The 22,412-nt window shown below is 40.1% G+C and overlaps 1 protein-coding gene across 1 annotated transcript in view; it reads right to left on the reverse strand.

The window, feature by feature from the left end:
* Positions 1-423: 423 nt before the first annotated feature.
* Positions 424-22,412, reverse strand: part of LOC141443681 (organic cation transporter protein-like) — a 60,869-nt gene continuing 38,880 nt past the window's right edge. The window contains exons 3-12 of the mRNA XM_074109026.1: positions 15,159-15,348; positions 14,363-14,492; positions 13,764-13,892; positions 9,031-9,223; positions 8,116-8,221; positions 7,687-7,937; positions 5,139-5,218; positions 4,086-4,261; positions 2,924-3,096; positions 424-2,815 (exon numbers count right to left, since the gene is read on the reverse strand). Coding sequence (XP_073965127.1) covers positions 2,641-2,815; positions 2,924-3,096; positions 4,086-4,261; positions 5,139-5,218; positions 7,687-7,937; positions 8,116-8,221; positions 9,031-9,223; positions 13,764-13,892; positions 14,363-14,492; positions 15,159-15,348 — 1,603 coding nt within the window. The 3' untranslated portion in view covers positions 424-2,640. The remainder of the gene's footprint in view (positions 2,816-2,923; positions 3,097-4,085; positions 4,262-5,138; positions 5,219-7,686; positions 7,938-8,115; positions 8,222-9,030; positions 9,224-13,763; positions 13,893-14,362; positions 14,493-15,158; positions 15,349-22,412) is intronic.

A 22,412-nucleotide genomic window follows, 5' to 3' on the forward strand; every position in this document is an offset into this window, starting at 1 on the left:
AAGCTGGTCACTGTTTTGAATGGGTCCCGACTGTTGAAGTTTTTAGTATACAGCGTGTATTTTTGATACTACCTCAAACTGTACTCAGACGAAGATTGAAGTGCTGTGAACCGATATCAAAACAAATTGTTAATTTAGAATTAACTACCAGAGCGTAATGAATTTTTTAAATATTTTCGAGCAGCAATGTAATGCGTACAATAATTTGATACGAGAGGGAAACGTTCTGTGACAGCTGTCACGTCAACAAGTGCGACGTTTTGAATAAAAACAAAGTAGTATCGCGTAGTGATCTTATCTTATCTTATGCTTAGGGGTCCTTGCGGATACACTTCGACCCGTAGGGATCTTTTGTGTAATTACTCCTCCTTCGCACTTACTCTAATCGCGTAGTGATACATTGCGTGCTAATTAATTTTTTAAAGGAAAATAATAAGTCTAATTTTTTACTAAAACATAATAAAATGTGAATATTAGGGCCTTCACTAACTGCCGTTAATGTTTGAGGTCGTATCAAAAATACACGCTGTATATATGGTGACATACAAACAAACACACAAACACACACACTTTCGCATTTATAATATTAGTATGGATAAACAAATCCACAGCATAATAATAATGTATAAAAAATAAACAGTTAAATTATTATTGTCACAGATTAGTACAAAAATCTTCAGTGATTGGACTAAAGAGGCTACACTATGGTACTATGGAATTATCACATTTTTTTTATATAAACCTTTTAGGAACTACTTGAACTGAGGAAGCTTAGTCGACCGGTAGAGATCCCTTATGGGACATGTTCGCCTTTTCACCATGTTCCTTAATGTTTGTCAATAAGCTAATGTTCTTGAAATCTAATTAGTCTGTAGGTAAGTTAGATTATTATTAGAAAATATCGGGCACGATTTTTATTAATGAACTCAAAGAATTTCTTTGCTGACTCGCGACCTTATGATAGCCAAGTTTATGCAAGATTTGCGTGTTCATGCAGTTCCTCCCCTCCACACTGTAAGAATACACAAATCGCACAAACCCATCTATCACCACCACCACACTACACTATACTTTTCAATAGAAAAAAATACGTGCCCAATATTTTTATAAAACCTTTCACTCTGACGGATAGATGTGATGCCGTCTCCGTCTATTCGAACAAAACAAACAGAGACGGCATCGCGTTTGTCCGTCAGATAAATTTAATCAGTGGGTAGTGAAACAGGGAGTATTTCTATCCAGAAGTCTTTCCCAGCTCAAAAAATACCAATGGTTTTTAATACCTATAACCTTTGACATAAGGCAATGTTTACTTTAAGCGCCTACCAAGAAATAATAGCAACCGGAGTAATATCACAATTTTAGGTATGCCGGTGGTCAAAATTTAAACTCAAACTACCTATAGTTTTTAAGGGTTTCTCGCTAGATGTCGTTAGTATCGACAACTCCGTTTGACGTAACGTGCTCGCGATTGGCTAATACGGTATTTGATTATTTTGTATGTTTTAGAAATTAAAACTACACAATGCCTGTTATCGAATAGAGAAACAATTATTAAGCTACCTTAACAAATAACAAAGTTATAAAGGTTTGAAAGTCAAGGTTAGACGGAGAAAGACATACTGGCATGTGACGTCACACGCCAGTACCGCCATACTTGCTGCATAGAGAAAAGCGTTTGAGAAAGAGACAGGTATATAGATTTTTCAAAAAGTCACTATAAATCCAATTTTCAACCGATTTAAATTTCTCTTCGCTAAACACTATCTGTTTATCTATATTTTCATAATAATATTAAGATGTGGCTAAATCAGGAGTTGTCAAATACCGTATTAAGTTATTCAATCGCAAACGCGACGCGAATGTCAAAGTCAAACAGACCTTGCGATACTGGCACCAACTAGCCTGTCAAGAATGAGGGCTACCGTTTTCACGCTCACCAGTTGGCGCCACTGTAGACAAAGGTCCTGCCTGAAGTATAGTGGTTAGTCTGTTATTACGGGCGTGAAAACAAATTTACATTTAAATCATATTTTATACCTTAAAACCGCACCATAGAAATATCGAGCATGCCACAGTGTTGCATAGTCCCGTTTTGTTCAGAAAAAAGGGAGAACAAAGGTTTCCGAAAGACAATACTGCCTCAAAACACAAACATTCATTGCTCCTTAACGCATATTTGCCAAAATTAATTTCAAGTAATGCATAATATTCACAAAATTATTCTTATCCCGCGTTGCTCACCCAAAAACAGTGACAATTGACATTTTGTAGACCTCTCGCTACACTAGCGCCTCTATCGGCGAATTCATACGCGATAACCCTCATTCAGTGACCATTGAATTAATTACTTAAGTTCCTTCTCAATTTCGAAGAGCTTGCGTCAGCTGGTGCGGGTACAATCCTATGCACGCGACGCGCGCAGTCAACGCTGCTCATACTGTTGTTCAACAGGTGTCCACCCGTTCCGTGCAAGCGTCAGCCAGCGTAGACCCTCAGGCTTTCCGGTATCGGAGCTAGTATCGGTTCCGATTTAGAATCACAAGTCACACCGTTTTTACTTAAGAATCCTGACCACTCGCCAAAATCGTCTTTAACGCTTGGAAACCATTACAGAATCCATTGTCTTCCACAGTCTTTTCATACTCCATTCTCCTGTATCCGCTTGGAACTTCTCATGGAGACCCTGATAGAGGCCCGCATGGACGCCCTGGACCCTATAGAGGGTAGGGCTCTCACGAACTCCTGGGTTTGGGACACTGAATGCCGTTTTGTGTAACGACCTGGTGATTCCTCTTCGTCTTCCACTGTTTTTCTGGAATATAGAAAAATTATTAATATTATGTTATGCAAATTAATATAAACCCGGTGGTTGGTGGAGAAGAAACGCCAGATTCAATAAATTAGTTAGATTTTGACTTACTTCCTGGTGCAAGGATTATCCCAGAACCTCTGGTCCTTGCCAAAGTTTTCTCCGTCTTGAAGAGTCTGTGGCATCTCGGTATCCATGGTCTCGGGAAGGAAGAGGCACAATAGACCTCCAACAATGCCAAGGGCTCCGAGGATGAGAAGCGGCAACTCCTGAGACACTGTTGCCTGTCGATTGAAAAGACCTTTAGTTAAATACACTACCTAGATACTGATGAACGGGTAACCTATTGGTTAGAAAAGCTGTCTAAAAAGCACAAAAGTCTCTCTGGTTTGATGCGTCTTGTTATTGTGTCCTTCATCATCATCATGTCAGCGGTAGGACGTGTAGTGTAGGACATATATAGGCCTGCTTCGGTCTGAAGCAACCTGCTTCCACCGTAAACCCGCAGCTTTAACCAGAGCATCCGTCCATCTCGTTGGTGAGACAATTCGAGAACTTTTCAGCCCCAACAGCCATCTGTTCTCTGTGCTATTATGGCCTGCCCATTGCCACGAGCTAATTCACTTGGCTATGTCGGTGACCATCTTCTAAGTATCTCCTCATTTCTCTCCGTTTTCCACCCACCCCATTGCTCTACGTATTTTTAACCCCCGACGCAGAAAGAGGGGTGTTATAAGTTTGACCGCTATGTGTGTCTGTCTGTCTGTGGCACCGTAGACCTTAAACGGATGAACCGATTTGAATGCGGTTTTTTTTATTTGAAAGCAGGCTTTCTAGCAATAGTTCTTAGACATGTTTTAGCAAAATCGGTTCAGCCTTTTTTGAGAGAACTTTGAAGCGACAATGTCGGGGTTTTCCAACTTTTTGTTGGTTAGGTTAGTCCTAATTCGATCCCGTAGAGCAGGGTTTCTCAAACTTATGGCTCCACGTACCCCTGTTAAAGTTTCTAGACGATAGCGAACCCCCCGCCCCCCAAAGAAAGTAATAAAATTGACTGTTGGAGAAACTAAAAGTAAATAATACAAAATCACTCCAAAACCAATCTTAATCATCTTGCTAGTCTTGCAGCCTGGTGGTTTTTGGAGTCACGTAAGCCTTGTCGCGAACCCCCTACCGTCGAATAGCGAACCCCTAGGGGTTCGCGTACCCCACTTTGAGTTACCCTGCCGTAGAGAAACCCTGACCATTCTTACCATGTAACAACCAAACTCACCAGATAAACAACAAACGGTGCAACGATGCTCGCAACATAGCCCATAATATGTATAAGAGCGACACCCTGAGCTCTCACAACGGTCGGTAACAGCTCTGCTGCGTATTGCAAGCCAATGTTGTAGGAGATGTTGACAGCGAAACGGCCGAGGATGGCCAGGGACGCTGACGGGCCGCCTGTAAAAAAATAGTACTTGTAAATAACAGAGAGAAGACCGAAGCTGGAGGGTGAGAAAAACTAGAAAAATTTAAGACCTAGTGTTATTAGAGAGACTGAGTCTAATGTTATTAGAGAGACCAAAGCGACCAAACTCCAGTGACTATGTGGCAGTGGATATGTGGAAAGGCTGGGAGACGATCGAGCCGTGAAGAGAGCGTATTTGGGACGACCGAGTGGACGTAGACTTTGGTTGGTCGTCCCAGGTACCGCTGGAGGGATGAGGTCCTGAAAAACCTTTAGGGTCTCGGGTGAAGAAAGATTATGGGAAGACGTGCGAACGAGCTGTCTGAGGTCCTGATCGTTTGGGTTCGTGGGTTAAGAAGAGCTGTCTCAAGATCGTAAAGCATGGCGTTGTCTGGTGTTGAAGATCAATACCACTTCGGGTCACGGGAACTTTGTTTTTTTTTTTCCGGAATAGTAAAGTTGACCAGGGATAATGATCTATTAGGTACACTATGCTATAAAGCAGGTTGTGTGGTTTTTTTTTCATTCCTTTTTTGCTATGCCCTGTCTAAAGGAATTAATTTTGTTTAAGCGAGGTTGTCTACTACATAATTTAACAGTTAGTTTTTCTCAGCTTGATTTTCTTTAAAAAAAAAACAGCGAAGTGCAACTGTTAATTACTCGCATAAATTACGAGTTTAATGTTTTATTTTCAGCTAGGTTAGTAAAAAATTTGTTTGTATTGGAAATTGACTTTCACCCCAATGAGGATTGCCCTGAAATACGGAGCTCCAGAAATCGAATACCGTCAGTGTAGAATTAGCAATTATATAGAAATACTGATTCAGCAAAACATACGATACGAGTATATACTTGATATATACGACTTACCGACTGGAACAGCAGTGGCGAGCAAACTGAAAATACCACTGATCACCATGGACCCACAGGCCAGCCATCTTCTGCCCCACCTGTTGACAAAGTCATCAGTATCATCATCAACTATGGCAGTCCACTGACGAACAAGGACCACATTCAAGGTGGATTAACAGCACTTTAGTGTACTAGACGGGACTAGTGTATTTACTGGCTAACGTCATAACGCCTCCAACCGGAATGAAAGGGATTAGGCTGTAGTACCCACGCGGGTTTAGGCCGAATAAGGAACGTCACACATACCACGAAATTTGTATTTATAAATATTTACGGTTTTCTTGTTATGAATTATTTATCTTAATTATATCGGCCCGAAAAATAAAGATTTAGGCGGAATTTGAACCTAGTTCTTCGCCAAACTGTGACGAGTGCTTCTGCCTTATACATCAGCTTAAGCACTGGCATAAATACGGGAAAACTACGTATCTAACCCATCACTGGAAGTGGTCGAATATTTCCTACTTCAAAGAGATTTCGGAAATGTATATAATTGATCACATTTACCAACTCATTCGTTCATGCATGCATTCGAGAGTCATTGGTACCATCAGCCAAATATATGGTCTACCACCCTAAAGTTGATAATCGTTTGCACGTCATAAAACAATAATGCCAATAGTCGTGTCAGTCAAACTTGAAAGTTCGACTTAAGCGACATATTCATTGATTCGATTTGTAGCATTCGAACATGGCGGATGTAGACAATATCTAATTTTGCTATTTCTGTTTCTTTGGCTAGTTGAAGTATAATTTTTGATAGTTTTTTATGCGGCGATTAACCTTAACAGTGAACAGTGATCACAAAATTCTATATTGCTCTCGTGTCTGGCAGTTTTTAATGCGCAAGTTGTCTCCACGTGGTTTCTGGAATTTTACTATCAAGTTGCAAAAACTACAATCACCGTACAACGTCCCTCTCAAAGAGAGTTTACCTTGACACTGGCGAAATTGTCCTATTAATTAGGACAGAAAAGCCATATCTTAAAAGAGAAGAAGAGAAGAAGACATATTCATTTGATAGGAACATGTTTAAAAATTGATAGACTTCTTATTTGGCTGATGGTACCAATGAGGGTTTTCACAGAGGCGGAATATCGCTAGATGGCGTTAGTATCGTGACGTTTGACGTTTGCTTGCGGTTGGCTCCTTTAATTTTTTAACCAATCACGAGCAAACGTCAAATGTCAAACAGACCTCTCGACACTAACGCCATCTAGCGGTATTTCGCCTCTGTGAAAACCCTCATTCTTTAAAAGCAAGCTGTCTTTAAAGGCCGGCAACAGTGTCTTTCTTTAATCCTTTGTAAGGCTCCATTTATTGGAACATACTATCAGAGAATCAAAAGCAGCTATCGAATACATACGTAGCGAAGGATCGCCGTGGTGGCCTAATGGTTTGACCTATCGCCTCTCAAGCAGAGGGTCGTGGGTTCAAACCTCGGCTCGCACCTCTGAGTTTTTCGAAATTCATGTGCGGAATTACATTTGAAATTTACCACGAGCTATGCGGTGAAGGAAAACATCGTGAGGAAACCTGCACAAACCTGCGAAGCAATTCAATGGTGCGTGTGAAGTTCCCAATCCGCACTGGGCCTGCGTGGGAACTATGGCCCAAGCCCTCTTGTTCTGAGAGGAGGCCTGTGCTCAGCAGTGGGACGTATATAGGCTGGGATGATGATGATGATGATGAAGGATGTTTTTAAAGCTAGTAGTATTGTCTCATACGGACATAATGGAAGTTTTTAATTAAACCTCAAGGTGATCTGAACTTATTTTATTAAACAAATCAACCTTGCAAATAAGAATGACTATAAAATGAAACGGGTTTCTAGTACGATAGCTTTAAGTTTTTTGTAAGCAGCTAATTTTTGACCACGGAATTAGAGAGAATGTACGTGGCTTCCACCGCTTCTAGTTGACGCTAGGGGGCGCTGCAGGCGGTGGGTCGTCGACCAATCTTGTGTCGGCACGTTCGTGTAAATAAAAGTTTGACGTTCGTGTTATTCCATGATTGGCAGAGCGAAGCGTAGACAAGTATTTTCAATAATTACAATGAATCATCATCATCATTATCATGTCAGCCGAAAGACGTCCACTGCTGGACATAGGCCTCCCCCAAGGCTCTCCACTCAGACCGGTCTTGTGCTTTCCGCATCCACCGCGATCCCGCGATCTTAACCAAGTCGTCGCTCCATCTTGTTGGAGGCACCGACAGCTCGTCTCCCGGTCCGCGGACGCCATTCGAGAACCTTCTGGCCCCATCGGCCATCAGTCCTGCGAGCAATGTGCCCCGCCCACTGCCACTTTAGTTTCGCAATTCTTCGGGCTATGTCGGTAACCTTAGTTCTACTGCGGATATCATCATTACAATGAATATTGTAACTTATTACTAAAAGAATAAGGTAGAATATCCAAATCAATGCATGTGGTCGCTAAATCGTCTCTGCCTTATAAAGGGTTAAAGAAACCAGCCCTTTTCTTGACCGACCCGATGTTACACTCACCTGTCCAGAACAGCAGTCAAGAAAGTATCAGCCGGCAGCTCAGTAGCCGATGCCACCGTGAACGTCAGGAACACGTCCAACCCCAAGGAACCCACGTTCCTCACGTGCCCATCGAAGACCAGGGATATGGCCATCCAGATGACGATGAGGAGTATGGCGTTGCGCCGCAGCCGAGGCGTCCTGAAGAGATCCAGGACGGAGTAGGTGCGGTCTTCTGCTTCGTTCTCTTTGATGGTTTTAAGGGAGGATTCCTGGAAAATATTGGGTTTTTGGTAAAACTCACTTTTTTACCTTCTTCTTTGTCTGTTCAATGTTCTGTTATTTTTTTTTTATAATCTTTCAATTTCAATTGAGATCCGACTTTTCCCGATGCAAATACATTATGCACTAGTTATATCTGTACATCGTCGTGGTAAATGGAGCACATACCGTAAAATCGCTCAGCACCTTCTCCGGAATCTTGGTCTTGTTTATCTTCTCAAATTTTTTCATAATTGTCAGAGCTTTTTCTATTTTTCCCTGTGACACCAACCACCTGAAAATACCATTAAAAAGAATAAGTATTGTACTTATAGTAATTAGTAATTAGGATAACTATTGTACAGTCAAGGGCAAAGATATCGACACGGCCAAAGTTACAAAAATATGTATACACGACTTTATGCACTTAACATTAAGACCGTGTACCTATACATATTTTTGCAACTTCGGCCGTGTCGATATCTTTGCCCTTGACTGTACATAGAGCACGTATTGCATTGAGAGATCGATGTACAAAGGTTAACTTATTCCATTAGGGATCTCTTCCAGTAAACCTTTGAACAATTGACTGACTTGGAAAAAGTGGAAAACTCGTCTTTGACATTTCAAATTTCAATATCTTAATATGAAACATAGCTAAGAACCATCGCAAGAAAACGTGCTTACAGGTAAAAAACCACATCGAAATCGGTCCTTCCGATTGAGAGCTACTATGCCACGTATAGACTGCAGACAAACATTGGCATCAAACTTCAAATCAAACTCTTTTATTAGTTTTTTTTTTCACCATTTTGTCGGCATAGTTGCTTACATAATAATATATTCGTGCAAAATTCCAGCTTTCTAGTAACTGATTATCTGAGAAAAGCCACGGACGGACGGATAGACAGACAGACAGACAGACATGGCGAAACTATAAGGGTTCCGTTTTTCCATTTTGGCTACGAAACCCTAAAGATGGGAAATGTACAATAGTTTGTAAACTGAAATAATAGATATTGTGCTGTTGTATTAATAATATTGTCGTGTCTTCTTTCTCTCTCTTTCTCTTTCTTTCTATCTTTCTTTAAATGTCAAGCCTACCTGGCACTTTCAGGCACCACCCAAGGCGTGGCCGCCGCCATGATGAATGGCAGACTTGTCCCAAGCGCGAACATCCTCCAGTCATCCGCCCAGAGCGCGATCCAGGGCAGGAGAGAGGCGGCGAGCGTGAAGAAGAGAGCTATGGACATGTTGGCCACGAACGTCCGCCATTTTGGCCCTACGTATTCTAGAACTGTAAAAAGAAATTGTGTCAAAACGAGGTGTGCAAGTATTTTGGGTGGCGAACAATATTTTTGAACTTTCAACCTCTTTGCTGTCGGTGGCTGATTGGCGCAAGTCCTTTGCCACTCGCCTTCGACCGTAAAAAAGGCGGCAGTCAGCGATACTTCAAAAAAACCGGTTTTGTAATAGTACATTGTGTCTTAAGGGCGGTACATAATTTATTGAATAAGGCGTTACTTTGCGGAAAACATTATCAATTAACTGAAACGATGGCTTGGGTCTAATATCTGATGCCATGGTGAACGGTTGTGTTGCTCTGAAGACGAGCTCTGGTTGTGTTCGAAACGTGTCAGTGTAGTGCGGTGGTGGTGATAGATGGGTTTGTGTGATTAGTGTGTGTTCTTGCAGTTTGTAGGTGCACATTTCTTGCATAAACGTAGATATCATAAAGTCGCGGGTGAGCAAAGTAATTGTTTCAGAACATTGATAATTTATTGAATAAGGCGTTTGCAGAGGTAGAAAATATAAAAAAAACTGATAGTTATTTATTACAATTGACAAGATAACATATTTCTAAGACTATAATTTGATTCGTTCTGTGTATTCTGGTTGAAAAGAGAAAGACACTGATATTTTTTAAATTTTGCTACGATTATTAAATTAATGTATTACAATGTTTTAAAGATGTGCTTATTCTAAAAGGCCATAACTCCAAAACTACCACACAATAGATCCATTACTTTTGTCTAGTCTCTATTTAAAAAAAAAAGATCACGTAAATCTGACGTAGAAGTTGTCAAAATTATGACAGCTCCTTTTTCTGGTGAAAAAGGCAAAGGAAACATATTATCTATTCTGTGGTAGTATTGGCAAATTCAGATATTTTATTTTTTATTTTTTTGTATTTTATTTTTGTATTATTTTTTTAAATATGGTGAAATAAATTATAATAAATATTTTCCCATGTTCAGGAGGCAAAACTCTTTCGATTCCTGTAGTGATTTCCAGGTGTTAAAAAAATGAAATCTTGTAAATTATTATACAACAACTTAATTTAAAAACTTGACTTTAGGACATGACTTTAGTTCAATTTATTCACACACAAACATAACGCCTGTATTCCCAAATGGGGTAGGCAGAGCGCACGAAACGATACCGCTTCGGAGCCACTTTTAGCAATTTTAGGTATAATACCTATTATATAATCTTTAGGACAATTTCAAGTACTTAGATCCTTAAGTCGTGACTACTTACAAAGAGACATGCGCCAGCGCGAAAACCTTGGGCCAGTTATGTTTTATTACTCGTAAATACGTGCTTGAATCTAATCTTGGGTAAAAACATTAAGTTTAAAACATCATTATCTTGACCTATATACGTCGCATACGCCTCCTGTATTTTTTATCAGTAGTAGACTTAGGGGCTGTTTCACCATCCGTTAACCGACGGTAAAATGTGATGCCGTCTCCGTCTATTCATACAAAACAAATAGAGACGGCATCACACCTAACCGCCAGGGGTGAAAAAGCCCCTTGTAATATAGCTCACTCCTGTAGATAGTTTTTTTTTCACTCGCCGTTTTTTTGTAAAAATAAATTGATACTTTATTTCGGCAGATTAATTCGTGGGATTAATAGGTTTGTGCCTTGGTCTGTTTAAAAAAAAGCGAGGTCGGATTGACAGCTGTCAGTTGTCAAATGTCGCCGTACGTATGTACGTGTGACACGTGTGTGTAGTATTTGTCGGTGTTTGGCGACATTTGACAACTGACAGCTGCCAATACGACCTCTTTTTAGGGTTCCGTAGCCATAATAAAGTTTCGCCATGTCTGTCTGTCTGTCCGTCCGTCCGCGGCTTTGCTCAGGGACTATCAATGCTAGAAAGCTGTAATTTTGCACGGATATATGTAAACTGCCGACAAAATGGTACAATTTTTTTTTCTCATCCTAACTAGAGATGTGCCGATCATGACTTTGGCCGACTAGCCGACTAGCCGATTAGTCGGTTGTAAAGAAGCCGACTAATCGGCCGACTAGTCGGCCAAGCCGATCACAGTTTTAGGGATTTCGTGACGCTTTGTTAACCAGCTGATTTGGGCGCAAGTCGCAACCGACGCCTGTAAGCGTATCGGAACCAGTTTATTTTATTTTATTCGTATTATTTTATTTCTAGACATTTGCTTTTGTATCTAACAAAGCGGTGTTTTTGTGAAAAAAATATTGTGTAAAAATAATGCCTACTATTATTGTTCATTAAAGTGAAAGAGCTAAAAAAATAATAAATTTAATCATGTCAAAAAGAACGGCATCCGAAAAGGCTATAGAACCGTAGACCACATACATGCGTTGCGGCAGGTTTTACAGAAGACCGAAGAGTATAACCTCCCCCTTTGCCTTGCATTTGTGGACTACTCGTACGAGAAAGCCTTCGATTCGATCGAGACTTGGGCTGTGCTGCAGGCTCTCCAGCGGTGCCAAGTTGACTACCGGTATATCGAAGTGTTGAAGTGTATGGACGCCTATTCCTCTGCAGCGGGGAGTCAGACAAGGAGATGTGATCTCTCCGAAACTGTTCACTGCTGCACTGGAGGATGCTTTTAAGATTCTGAACTGGGAAGGACAAGACATCAACATTAATGGCGAGTACTTTAATCACCTTCGATTCGCCGACGATATTGTGGTCATGGCTGAGAGACCATGGAGGACTTCAGTGCTATGCTCGCCGACCTCAGCAGTTTTCGACCGAGTTGGCCTGAAAATAAACATAGACAAGACGTAAGTCATGTCTAATGTATGGACAACATGGGTTGTGCCAACTTCCGTAATAGTCAGAGGCTCTGCGCTCGAAGTTGTTGACAACTAAGTATACCTGAGACTAACAGTCCAGATAGGTAGATCCAATTTCGAGAAAGAGATCACTCGTCGAATCCGACTCGGCTGGACAGCGTTCGGGAAGCTTCGCAGTGTCTTTTCTTCCAATTTATCGCAGTGTTTGAAGTCAAAAGTCTTTGACCAATGTGTGTTGCCGTGATGACTTACGGATCTGAGACGTGCGTGGTCGCTAACAATGGGCCTCATGAGGAAACTCAAAGTCACTCAGAGGGCTATGCACAAGGTTTCTCTGCGGGATAGAATCCGAAATGATGATATCTGCAGTAAAACTAAGGTTACCGACATAGCCCGAAGAATTGCGAAACTAAAGTGGCAGTGGGCAGGGCACATTGCTCGCAGAACTGATGGCCGATAGGATCAGAAGGTTCACGAATGGCGTCCGCGGACCGGGAGACGAGGTGTCCGTAGGCCTCCAACAAGATGGAGCGACGACCCGGTTAAGATCGCGGGATCGCGGTGAATGCGGAAAGCACAAGACTGGTCTGAGTGGAGAGCCTTGGAGGAGGCCTATGTCCAGCAGTGGACGTCTTTCGGCTGACATGATGATGTCAAACAGAAAGTCTCGTGTAAGGATTTTTTGCACAATTAGACAATGATTCCCGTAAAGTCAAGTAGGTAGAACTAATGACAAAATATAATTTCTCGTGTGGGCAAGGAAAAACAGTAAATACTACAAAAATTAACAGCTTAAGGTTTTTATATAATGTAATTCCCCCTCTGTGTACCTATACCTACATGAAAATATATATTTTATTGAAATATACGTACAAAGTAAGAAGCCGGATAGTCGGCGCTTTTTGCCGACTATTCGCCGACTAGTCGCCGACTACGAAAGTGGCCGGATAGTCGGCTTTCCCGTCTAGTCGGCGACTAGTCGGCACATCTCTAATCCTAACCCTATAGTGTGGGGTATCGTTAGATAGGTCTTTTAAAATCATTAGGGGTTTACTAAGTCGATTTTTCGATTCGTTGATATTTTTGCGAAATATTCAACTTTAAAGAGCAAATTTTCAGTAAAATCGAGCGTCCCCCCCCCCTCTAAAATGCAAACCGGGGGGTGGAAAATTTAAAAAAAAAACAGGATAGTAGTAAGTATATCAAACTTACAAGGAAAACTATAACTCTTGTCTTGTACGGAACCCTATTTCGGGCGAGTCCAACACGCTCTTGGCCGGTTTTTACCCTTTGGGTACAGAACCCTAATAAAAACATGAAAATAATCATATTGGTATAATAAACACAAAAGACAATAATAACAAATAATAATAACGAAATAAAAAGTTATTTAGGGGTGTTGAGTTCTTGGCGTTAATTTACTTTTGCGAATTTCGACATAATAAAATTAGAGGTTTTTTGGGAAGTTGAATGAAAGCTCAGAGATATACGTGTGTTAGCTTCAGTAATTATTTTCGAGCAACTTTTACATAAATCGAGGATAAGGGGTAGTGACGTAGCTGTATCGCGACATCAAGCGACGTTTCTATTGGCCACACATGATGCGATCTAATACGCGGTTCTGTAGATCCTCGCTGAACAGGGGTATTAATCCTTGCTTCCCTAAAGCGACGGAGGACCACACCTTCCGGCTAGAAGTCTGAGTGCAGGAACATCTGCTGGTGCTTGACAATGGACGTCCTACAACGATATGAAGATACTAACCGAGGATGTACATCATGGTGAAACAGTTGTCAAACGCGAGGCCGACCAGGAATCTGCAGATAGAGAACGTCCAGAAACTGTGGCTGAATGCAGTCGCGATGCCAGCCGCGAAGCCTACCAGGTTCGTGCCTGGAAGAAACACAAACAATTGTTATTATTATCAAAGCTAAAATCAAAGCACCGAGAAAAGGTAAGGTAAGGTAGGGAAAGTATGTTAGGTAAGGTAAGGTACTTACCTAAGATAAGGTAGGTAAGGTAAAGTAGGTAAAAAAAGGTAGGGAAGGTATGTTGGGTAAAGTAAGGTACTTACCTAAGATAAGGTAGGTAGGGTAAAGTAGGTAAAGAAAGGTAGGGAAGGTAAGTATGTTAGGTAAGGTAAGGTACTGGTGGCGTACAATCTTATTAATATTATGGGTGTGTGTGCACGTGTGTGTGTGTGTGTGTGTGTGTGTGTGTGTGTGTGTGTGTGTGTGTGTGTGTGTGTGTGTGTGTGGGAGGAGGAGGAAGGAGGAGGTTCTCAATTCGTCTGTACGTTTTTTTTTCCGATATATCATTGCAATCCTAACTTTAACTCTCTGTAACGGATTGCTCATACTTACCTACTAAAGCGGGAATGCGACCATATTTGTCAGCAATCCACCCAAACAATAAGCCACCCACTATAGCGCCGCAGAAGAAGATGGCCTGAGATGTCGCAGCCAGGTTGTCTTTTTCGCACACCCAGTCCAACTGTCGACAAAATGTTTATATGTTGTAAGGTAAAGGTACGGGTGATCGTGACTGCCCCGATATTTGCCATCTTTAATTTTATGTCATTAGCGATAGACATTACAGCACGCTGCCATCTATTGGGCGGGCATTAGCTTGCCGAGTCCTCGGACTGTATCTTACAAAAAAAAAAAAAAATTTATGGAAAGAAAAACATTTATTCCTGATATTTCACATTTAAGGGAGATTTGTCACGCCTTTTAATCACGATTTTTTTTCTACCACGATATTTTTTGTTGCCTATTGTTAATGAGGTTTTCTAATTTACATTGCAATTTAATTAGTATGTACTAGATTACACTGCGATTTCTTTTCTGTTAGTGTACACATAATTTATTTTAACCTAATTCATATAGTTATGTCTAGTTTGGAAGTCCTTTTTACGCTTGAAACTCAGGATCATTCTAGTTCAGGCATTGTCATATTTCACTTACCTATACTTTGTTTAGGCGTGAGTTGTAAAATATTATTTCTTGTTTATTTACAATAATAATGAAATTTGTTTAAATAAATAACAGAAATGTCAGATAGAAGATTTTAAACTGTAAAACCTATTTTGAAAACAGATTTAATATTATTGATTTTAACAGCGCCATCTAGCGACAACTGGCCAAACTTCTAACCCACCTGACTGGCGACAGTTTCGTACGGCACGTCGCTTCTGTTGTACTCCCAACGCACGCACGGCACTATGGGCCACTCGTCGTCAGGAGTGGTTCTTCCTTCAGCTAACGCGATCGTCCAATTGGTGGAATACATGTGGCAACGGTCGTGGGAGAACGGGCCGTCCGTTTTGGGGGGGATGGCCAGGGCTCGTCTGCAAAAAGAAACAAAAATTATATTCATAACAAATAATGAATCAGGGGACAATTTACCAATTGACCTAGTACCAAACCTATGTTCCAAACTAAAGGTCTCTACCCACTACACCGTATGACACTACCATGATCGTAATAGGCAGTGACGTAGCTAGGTAACCTAGGGCCCTGGGGCAAATAAAAAAATTGGGGCCCACTGCTATCAAAACTGGTAAGGTTTTTTGAAGTAAAATCATTATATATACATACGTAGTATCTCTTATTAGTCTGTGATATATACAAATACTTTAAAAATGCTAAGCAACTTTATCATCAGCTATAAAGCAGAATTTCGAGGGCCCCCTGAGCTTGAGGGCCCCGGGGCACTGCCCCTCCTAGCCCCTTGGCAGCTACGCCACTGGTAATAGGGACGTGTCAGGCACGGAGTGTAACGCACATACAGTCGAACAAATGAGGGCTATCACGTATGAATTCACCGCTAGAGGCGCTAGTGTAGCGTGAGGTCTCCGAAATGTCAAATCTCATAGTTTTTGCGTGAGCTACGCGGGTTTATTTGTAATTAGAATAATTTTGTGAATATTATGCATTACCTGAAATTAAGTATGCCAATTATACGATAAGGGGCAATGAATGTTTGTGTTTTGAGACAGTTTTATCTTTCGAAAACTTTTGTCCTCCCTTTTTTTCCGACAAAACGGGACTACGCAAGACTGTAGTTGCTCAATATTTTTATGGTACGGTTTTAAGATGTATTATAAATATGATTTTAATCTAAACATTGTTTTCACGCCCGTAATACCACTTTGAAAGCCACACTTTAAAACCTCACGCAACAGTGGCGCCATCTAGTAAGACAAAAAACGATAGCCCTCATTGAATAATGACCCATCGAAATACCACAAACGGGACTTATCACCCTAAAATACACGAGTAATAGGTATTTACCTCGATATTTCGACCATAAAATAGTGGCCTTGGTCACGAGGGAGTGTAATGTAGGATGTCAAAATGATGGGTGGAAGGGTGGATGGGATGGATGGTGGGTGGTGTAGGGTGAGTGAAAATCACGAAAGTTTAAAACATTATATCTCATACTTTTGTGAAGGAAATCATAGTGAAATTGATTATTAAAAGAAAATACAAACTGAAATATAGATGCACAGAAAAACCAGAAAAATAAGACCATCACTGGGAATCGAACCCAGGTCCTCGGTATTCCGTACCGCGTGCTATACCGCTACACCACTGATGGTCAACGGTACCGACACGAATTTCCCCTATGCACCTCATATCTCAGCTTGTTTGTTTCTTATTTAGCCACTTAAGCAGTGACGCTAGCGACATCTATGCCGTAGCCCTCATCGAGAAACTTTTCCGGCACTCCATTGGAACTAACCGCTCACCCGGACAAGAGATATAATTACTAAAAAAAAAATTAAAAAAAAAGAAATTGGTAAAAGTAAAAATTTGGAATTGAAATAAAAAATACAAAAAGATTCCATAAAAAAAAACAATCTTGATTATTAAAAGGTTCCACTCTGGGCAATGATACAATTCGTTTGACTGTACATGACTAGGACATGGTTGGTTTGGAAACGTGCTAGAGAGAGAGAGTATATTTAGTCTCATACTTTTCAATATTAACCTAACCTAACCAACAAAAAGTTGGAAAAGCACCACTTTGTATCTTCAAAGTTAAATGTCTCGAAAACGGCTGAACCGATCTAGATAAAACATGTCTAAGAACCATCGCTAGAAAACCTGCTTTTAAATAAAAAAACGGCATTCAAATCGGTGAACCCGTTTAAGAGCTACGATGCCACAGACAGACACACATAGCCGTCAAACTTATAACACCCCCTTTTTGCGTCGGGGTTAAAAAATAACAAATATTGGCCTTATACGTTCCTGTTACGGTCATGGTATGATACGGTGTAATGGGCAGAGACCTTAAGCAAAGCTTGTATTGTGGGTACTAGGTAACGGATAAACAATAAACATATTTAAATTTATAGATAAATATAAATACATAGGTACTTAAATACATATTAAACATCCAAGACTCGAGAACAAACACAGAACAAAATTAAGCTATCGTAAGGTCGCGAGTGAGCAAAAAAGTGTGTAAAAAGAGGTGAGGTTCATTGATATGTACAGTCAGCAACAAAGATAAAATATGAATACAGCCAAAGTGAAAAAAATATGTAACACGACCTTAATGTTTAGGCAATAAAGTCCTGTATACATATTTTTGACACTTTCGCTGTTGTCATATTTTTATTGCTGACTGTACCTCCCCAAAGTAACGCCTGGTTCATATATAATCTAAGGCCTGATCCAATAAATTATTTATTTGGGACGTGTCAAAAAAAAAATTAAAAAAGAAATAATAATGGCCGAAATATGCATAATTTGATATAACCAGGACCATATATAATGTCCTAGATATGAGTATAACATAATTTTCGGTGAAACTATTGATTATATAAACTTTTACAATCTCGTAATCAACAGATGACAATTTCTAAAAAAAGTGTGTTATGTCAAATGACCATTATGTATTTCGATCATTATTATTTTTTACGTTATGTGTTTTGATACGTATACAATATCTCGAAAATTATGACAACACTAAGCTACTTACTAAGAAACATGTACCTACACGGCCATCATGTATATATGTGATCGTTTTAAAGACGACATTGCAAATATATCAATTTATGACATGTGGAACACATAACATTGAGTTATTACCAGTAATTATTATTATAATAGTTCGCAACAGGAAAAACAAACATCTTTAAAAAATTGTTCATTAAATACATAATTGATGTATTTAATTATGCCTGGTTACATACTTTAAATAATGATTAAAAAAAATCCCATTGCTGCTATTCTATCTCCTCGCAATCGAAGTGAAAAGCAGAGAGTAAAATTCGAACATTAAACCCATTTTCCCCTCGACGTGTCTATCCACCCTCGCCGTACCTACTGGCTCGGGTGGCTATATGAACGTCTCGGGTAAAATGGCTCGTTTTATGCTCTTGTTGTACAATCTACTATTTTAACTTCCCAGAAGTAAAAAAGCAATAGTGATTAAAAATACATATTCAGTGGAACAAAGAAAAAACTGAGTTAATTGCAGGAATCGAATAATTAAATTATTAAGTCTCGGCTAAGAGTGATACGGTTACGGCGGTTTTAACCATTTTCAATCGGAAATAACGCAAGGTCAATAACCTCTTTAAAAAAAGTTCATAAAAAACCTGACTGCCTTAAAAACTAAAAGGAAGAAAATAAGTCTAGTGGTCTAGAAGTCTGAAGTAACTAATTTAAAAGTTCAATAGTCAGGACCCATTACTAAGATTGTTTGAGCTGGTCATTATTTAAATGGGTCCGACTGTTGAACATTAAATTAGCTACTTAACAGAGTTCTAGACCACTAGGCTTATTTGCTTCCTTTTAGTTTTAAAGGCAATCGGGATTTTTGATTTTACAAATTTATTGATTTATTTTATACTTTTTGACATTTCTGTAAAAATGGTACATTAGAAGTAATTATCACTCATATATATTTAGAATGGGCTTTTTGTTAGATGTCATTTGGTACACGTATGGTTACAGTAAAAAAAGCCGTGGTGGCCTAGTGGTTTGACCTATCGCCTCTCAAACAGAGGGTCGTGGGTTCAAACCCCGGCTCGCACCTCTGAGTTTTTCGAAATTCATGTGCGGAATTACATTTGAAATTTACCACGAGCTTTGCGGTGAAGGAAAACATCGTGAGGAAACCTGCACAAACCTGCGAAGCAATTCAACGGTGCGTGTGAAGTTCCCAATCCGCACTGGGCCCGCGTGGGAACTATGGCCCAAGCCCTCTTGTTCTGAGAGGAGGCCTGTGCCCAGCAGTGGGACGTATATAGGCTGGGATGATGATGATGATGATGATTGTTACAATACATTTTTTTAATTTCTCCGCCATATTTTTTTTCGCAGAAGCTACTTATATTGAAGTATTATATGTCACTCCGACAGTTATGACAAATCCAATGATGACCTCATACGTTAAATTGGTCCAGTTATGAGTATAATTGTTACAATGCCATTTTTTTTATTCATCCGCCTGATTTTTGGAAAAATTTATAGACCGCTAGTCCGGGTTTGAAGCTACGTTTTTCGCCTAGACAGGCCACAGGTCCAACCACTAGCCCACCACTATTTTTAACCCCCGACGCAAAAAGAGGGGTGTATAAGTTTGACCACTATTTGTGTCTGTGTGTCTGTCTGTGGCATCGTAGCTTTTAAACGGGTGGACTTTTTTGGAAATCAGGTTTTCTATCAATGCTTCTTAGACATTTTTCATCAAAAGCAGTTTAGTTGTTTTTAAGATATTGAACTTTGGAGTGATAAAGTCGGGGATTTCCAACTTTTAGTTTGTTGTCTAGTCACGGTCAGTCACAGATCTCTAAAGCTACCAGAAATGCGTGAATAAACCACAATAACAAAGTCTGCACGAATCGATCAATACTGGATCAATTTGCCCAAGAATGCAATAAACACGTTATAAATCAACAACGTACGTAATGTTTTATAATTAACGCGATATTTTTTTAAGACAGTTGGGGATTATTAGCAAATTTTGTGCAGAACACTGTTCAAAATCAAAACATTTGTTTGTTTGTTTGTTTATACTCTTTATTGTACAAAAAGGAAAAACAAAAAGGTTACATAAATAAAAATTGTGTTAAGTACAAAGGCGGACTTATCCCTGCAGGGATCTCTGCCAGCCAACCTTTAAGTGGTAGAGGAGCAAACGTTTAGGTATTCTGCAAAAAGGTTCAAAGGGCTCTTTAACATGTCACTTTTTAGGGTTCCGTAGTCAACTAGGAACCTTTCTAGTTTCGCCATGTCTGTCTGTCTGTCTGCCCGTCTGCGGCTAAGCTCAGAGACCGTTAGTACTAGAAAGCTGTAATTTGGCATAAATATACATATCATTCACGCCGACAAAAAAATAATATTTTTTTTAGGGTTGCCTCCCATAGACATAGAGTAGGGGTGTTTTTTTTTCTCCACTAACTCTATAGTGTGGGGCTTAGATAAATGATTGGTCTCGAGCGCTCGATCGACGAGCGCGCAAGACCAATCATTCATCTAAGGTGTGGGGTATCGTTGGATAGGTCTTTTAAAACCATTTGGGTTGCTCAGTCAATTTTTCTATTCAGTGATCTTTTAGGTATATTTTTTATACAGATTTACAATATTATTAAATGATATCTATACACAATGAAGGGATCGCTAATGCGGATCGGAATTATTTCCAAATACCCCTGTCCATGATATAGGTAATCATTAACTTTATAATACGCCTTAGATATTAATGTCTTCTTGACTATAGATCTGACGTTACCTAAAAATTGTCTGCATCTAGACGGCCTTATTCTGAGGCCATACAAAAGGTTAGATGCGAGGTCGTATCTAATTTGCTGGCTAATTCTTCAGGTGCGGAAACGCGAATTGTTCGGACATAGAACAGCGACAAAACGCTGGGAGTCAAGGTAGTTCGTGGACGGAGACTGTGCTTATTGAGCGTTAGAAAGCAGTTTTAGATTTTTCTTTAACCCCCCGTGCAAAAAGCCCTCTTCTGTTATAAGTTTGACTGCTATGTCTGTCTGTCTGCGACACCGTAGCTCTTAAACGGGTGGGCCGATTTGAATGCGGATATTTTTATTTGAAAGCTGGTTTTCTAGCAATGGTTCTTGAATGCGTTTCATCAAAATCGGTTCAGTCGTTTTTGAGATATTGAACTTTGAAGTGACGAAGTCGGGGGTTTTTCAACTTTTTTGTTGATTAGGTTATTTTATTAATTGTGTGCGTTGCAGTAGTCCAAAAGGGCCATGGTTCAGTAGTCAACATTGCTTATGTACGGATATAGACATTATTTATTTTACATGTGGTAGATCCTTACTGTACCTAACCACTTGCTGGCTGCAGCACGAATGGGCCGGCTCGACCGGGTTAGAACCGCACTCCCACAGAATACCGGCGTGAAATAGTAGTTTTGCTACTGTGTTTCGCACGGTGAGTGGGAGATCCGGAGTCCGGAGGCCCAACTCCCCTCTCCCCCTAGGCCGGCAACGCACCCGCAGTCCTAATAATGCTGTAAGTGTCCATGGTGGCGGTGATCGCCCGTATGCTCATTTGCCAGCTTCTTGATATATAAAAAAATTCGGAGCGGCCAAAGCGATCAAAAATATCGATAACCTAATGAACAAAAAGTTGGAAAACCCCGACTTTGTTACTTCAAAGTTCAGTATGAACCGATTCTGATAAAACATGTCTAAGAACCACTGCTGGAAAACCTGCTATCAAATAAAAAACCGGCATTCAAATCGGTCCACCCGCACACAGGCACACAGCGGTCAAACTTATAACACCCCTCCTTTTGCGTCGGGGGTTAAAAACGAACTCTAATAATAATAATAATAATAATAATTACATTTATTTCAGGCAACTTCGCCCGTACAATACATACCTAATGCCTTAAAAGTGAGCCGATTTTTTGACCACTTTGGGCGTTCCGAATTTGATGGCGACAGTACAGAACCTTGCTACCTAACCTAAACCGCTCTATTCAGTTCGCGAGCTAGGGTCGTTAAAATAACAAACATAATTTCCGGATAGCTTCCGGACACGAATTAGGCGCTCGATCGAACAAGGCCTCGCTGCCGCCCGCGCGCCCTTGTGATTGTGAGAAATTATAGTCAAAGATAAGCTAAAATATACGTATAGCATACGAAAAATACCGGCCAAGTTGCGGGGTAATCTCAAAAACAAATTTTGATAAGTTTCCGGAAACTTCACCGAAATTTTTAGTAAGTTCCTATTATAGTCATGAAGTTTCCTGGAAATTTTTGGAAAGTTTCTGAAGAATTAAACCAAGTTTCTATTCGGTAAGTTTCCTGTGGGAATGCTCCTGAAAGTTTCTGGAAACTTTTAGAAAGTTTAAACTAAATGAAGTATTGAAACTTAGTCATTAGTCATTAGTCGTTTATTGCAACCATAGTAT

This window comes from Choristoneura fumiferana, chromosome 28, assembly GCF_025370935.1.
Source record: "Choristoneura fumiferana chromosome 28, NRCan_CFum_1, whole genome shotgun sequence".
Classification (NCBI taxonomy): Eukaryota; Metazoa; Arthropoda; class Insecta; order Lepidoptera; family Tortricidae; genus Choristoneura; species Choristoneura fumiferana.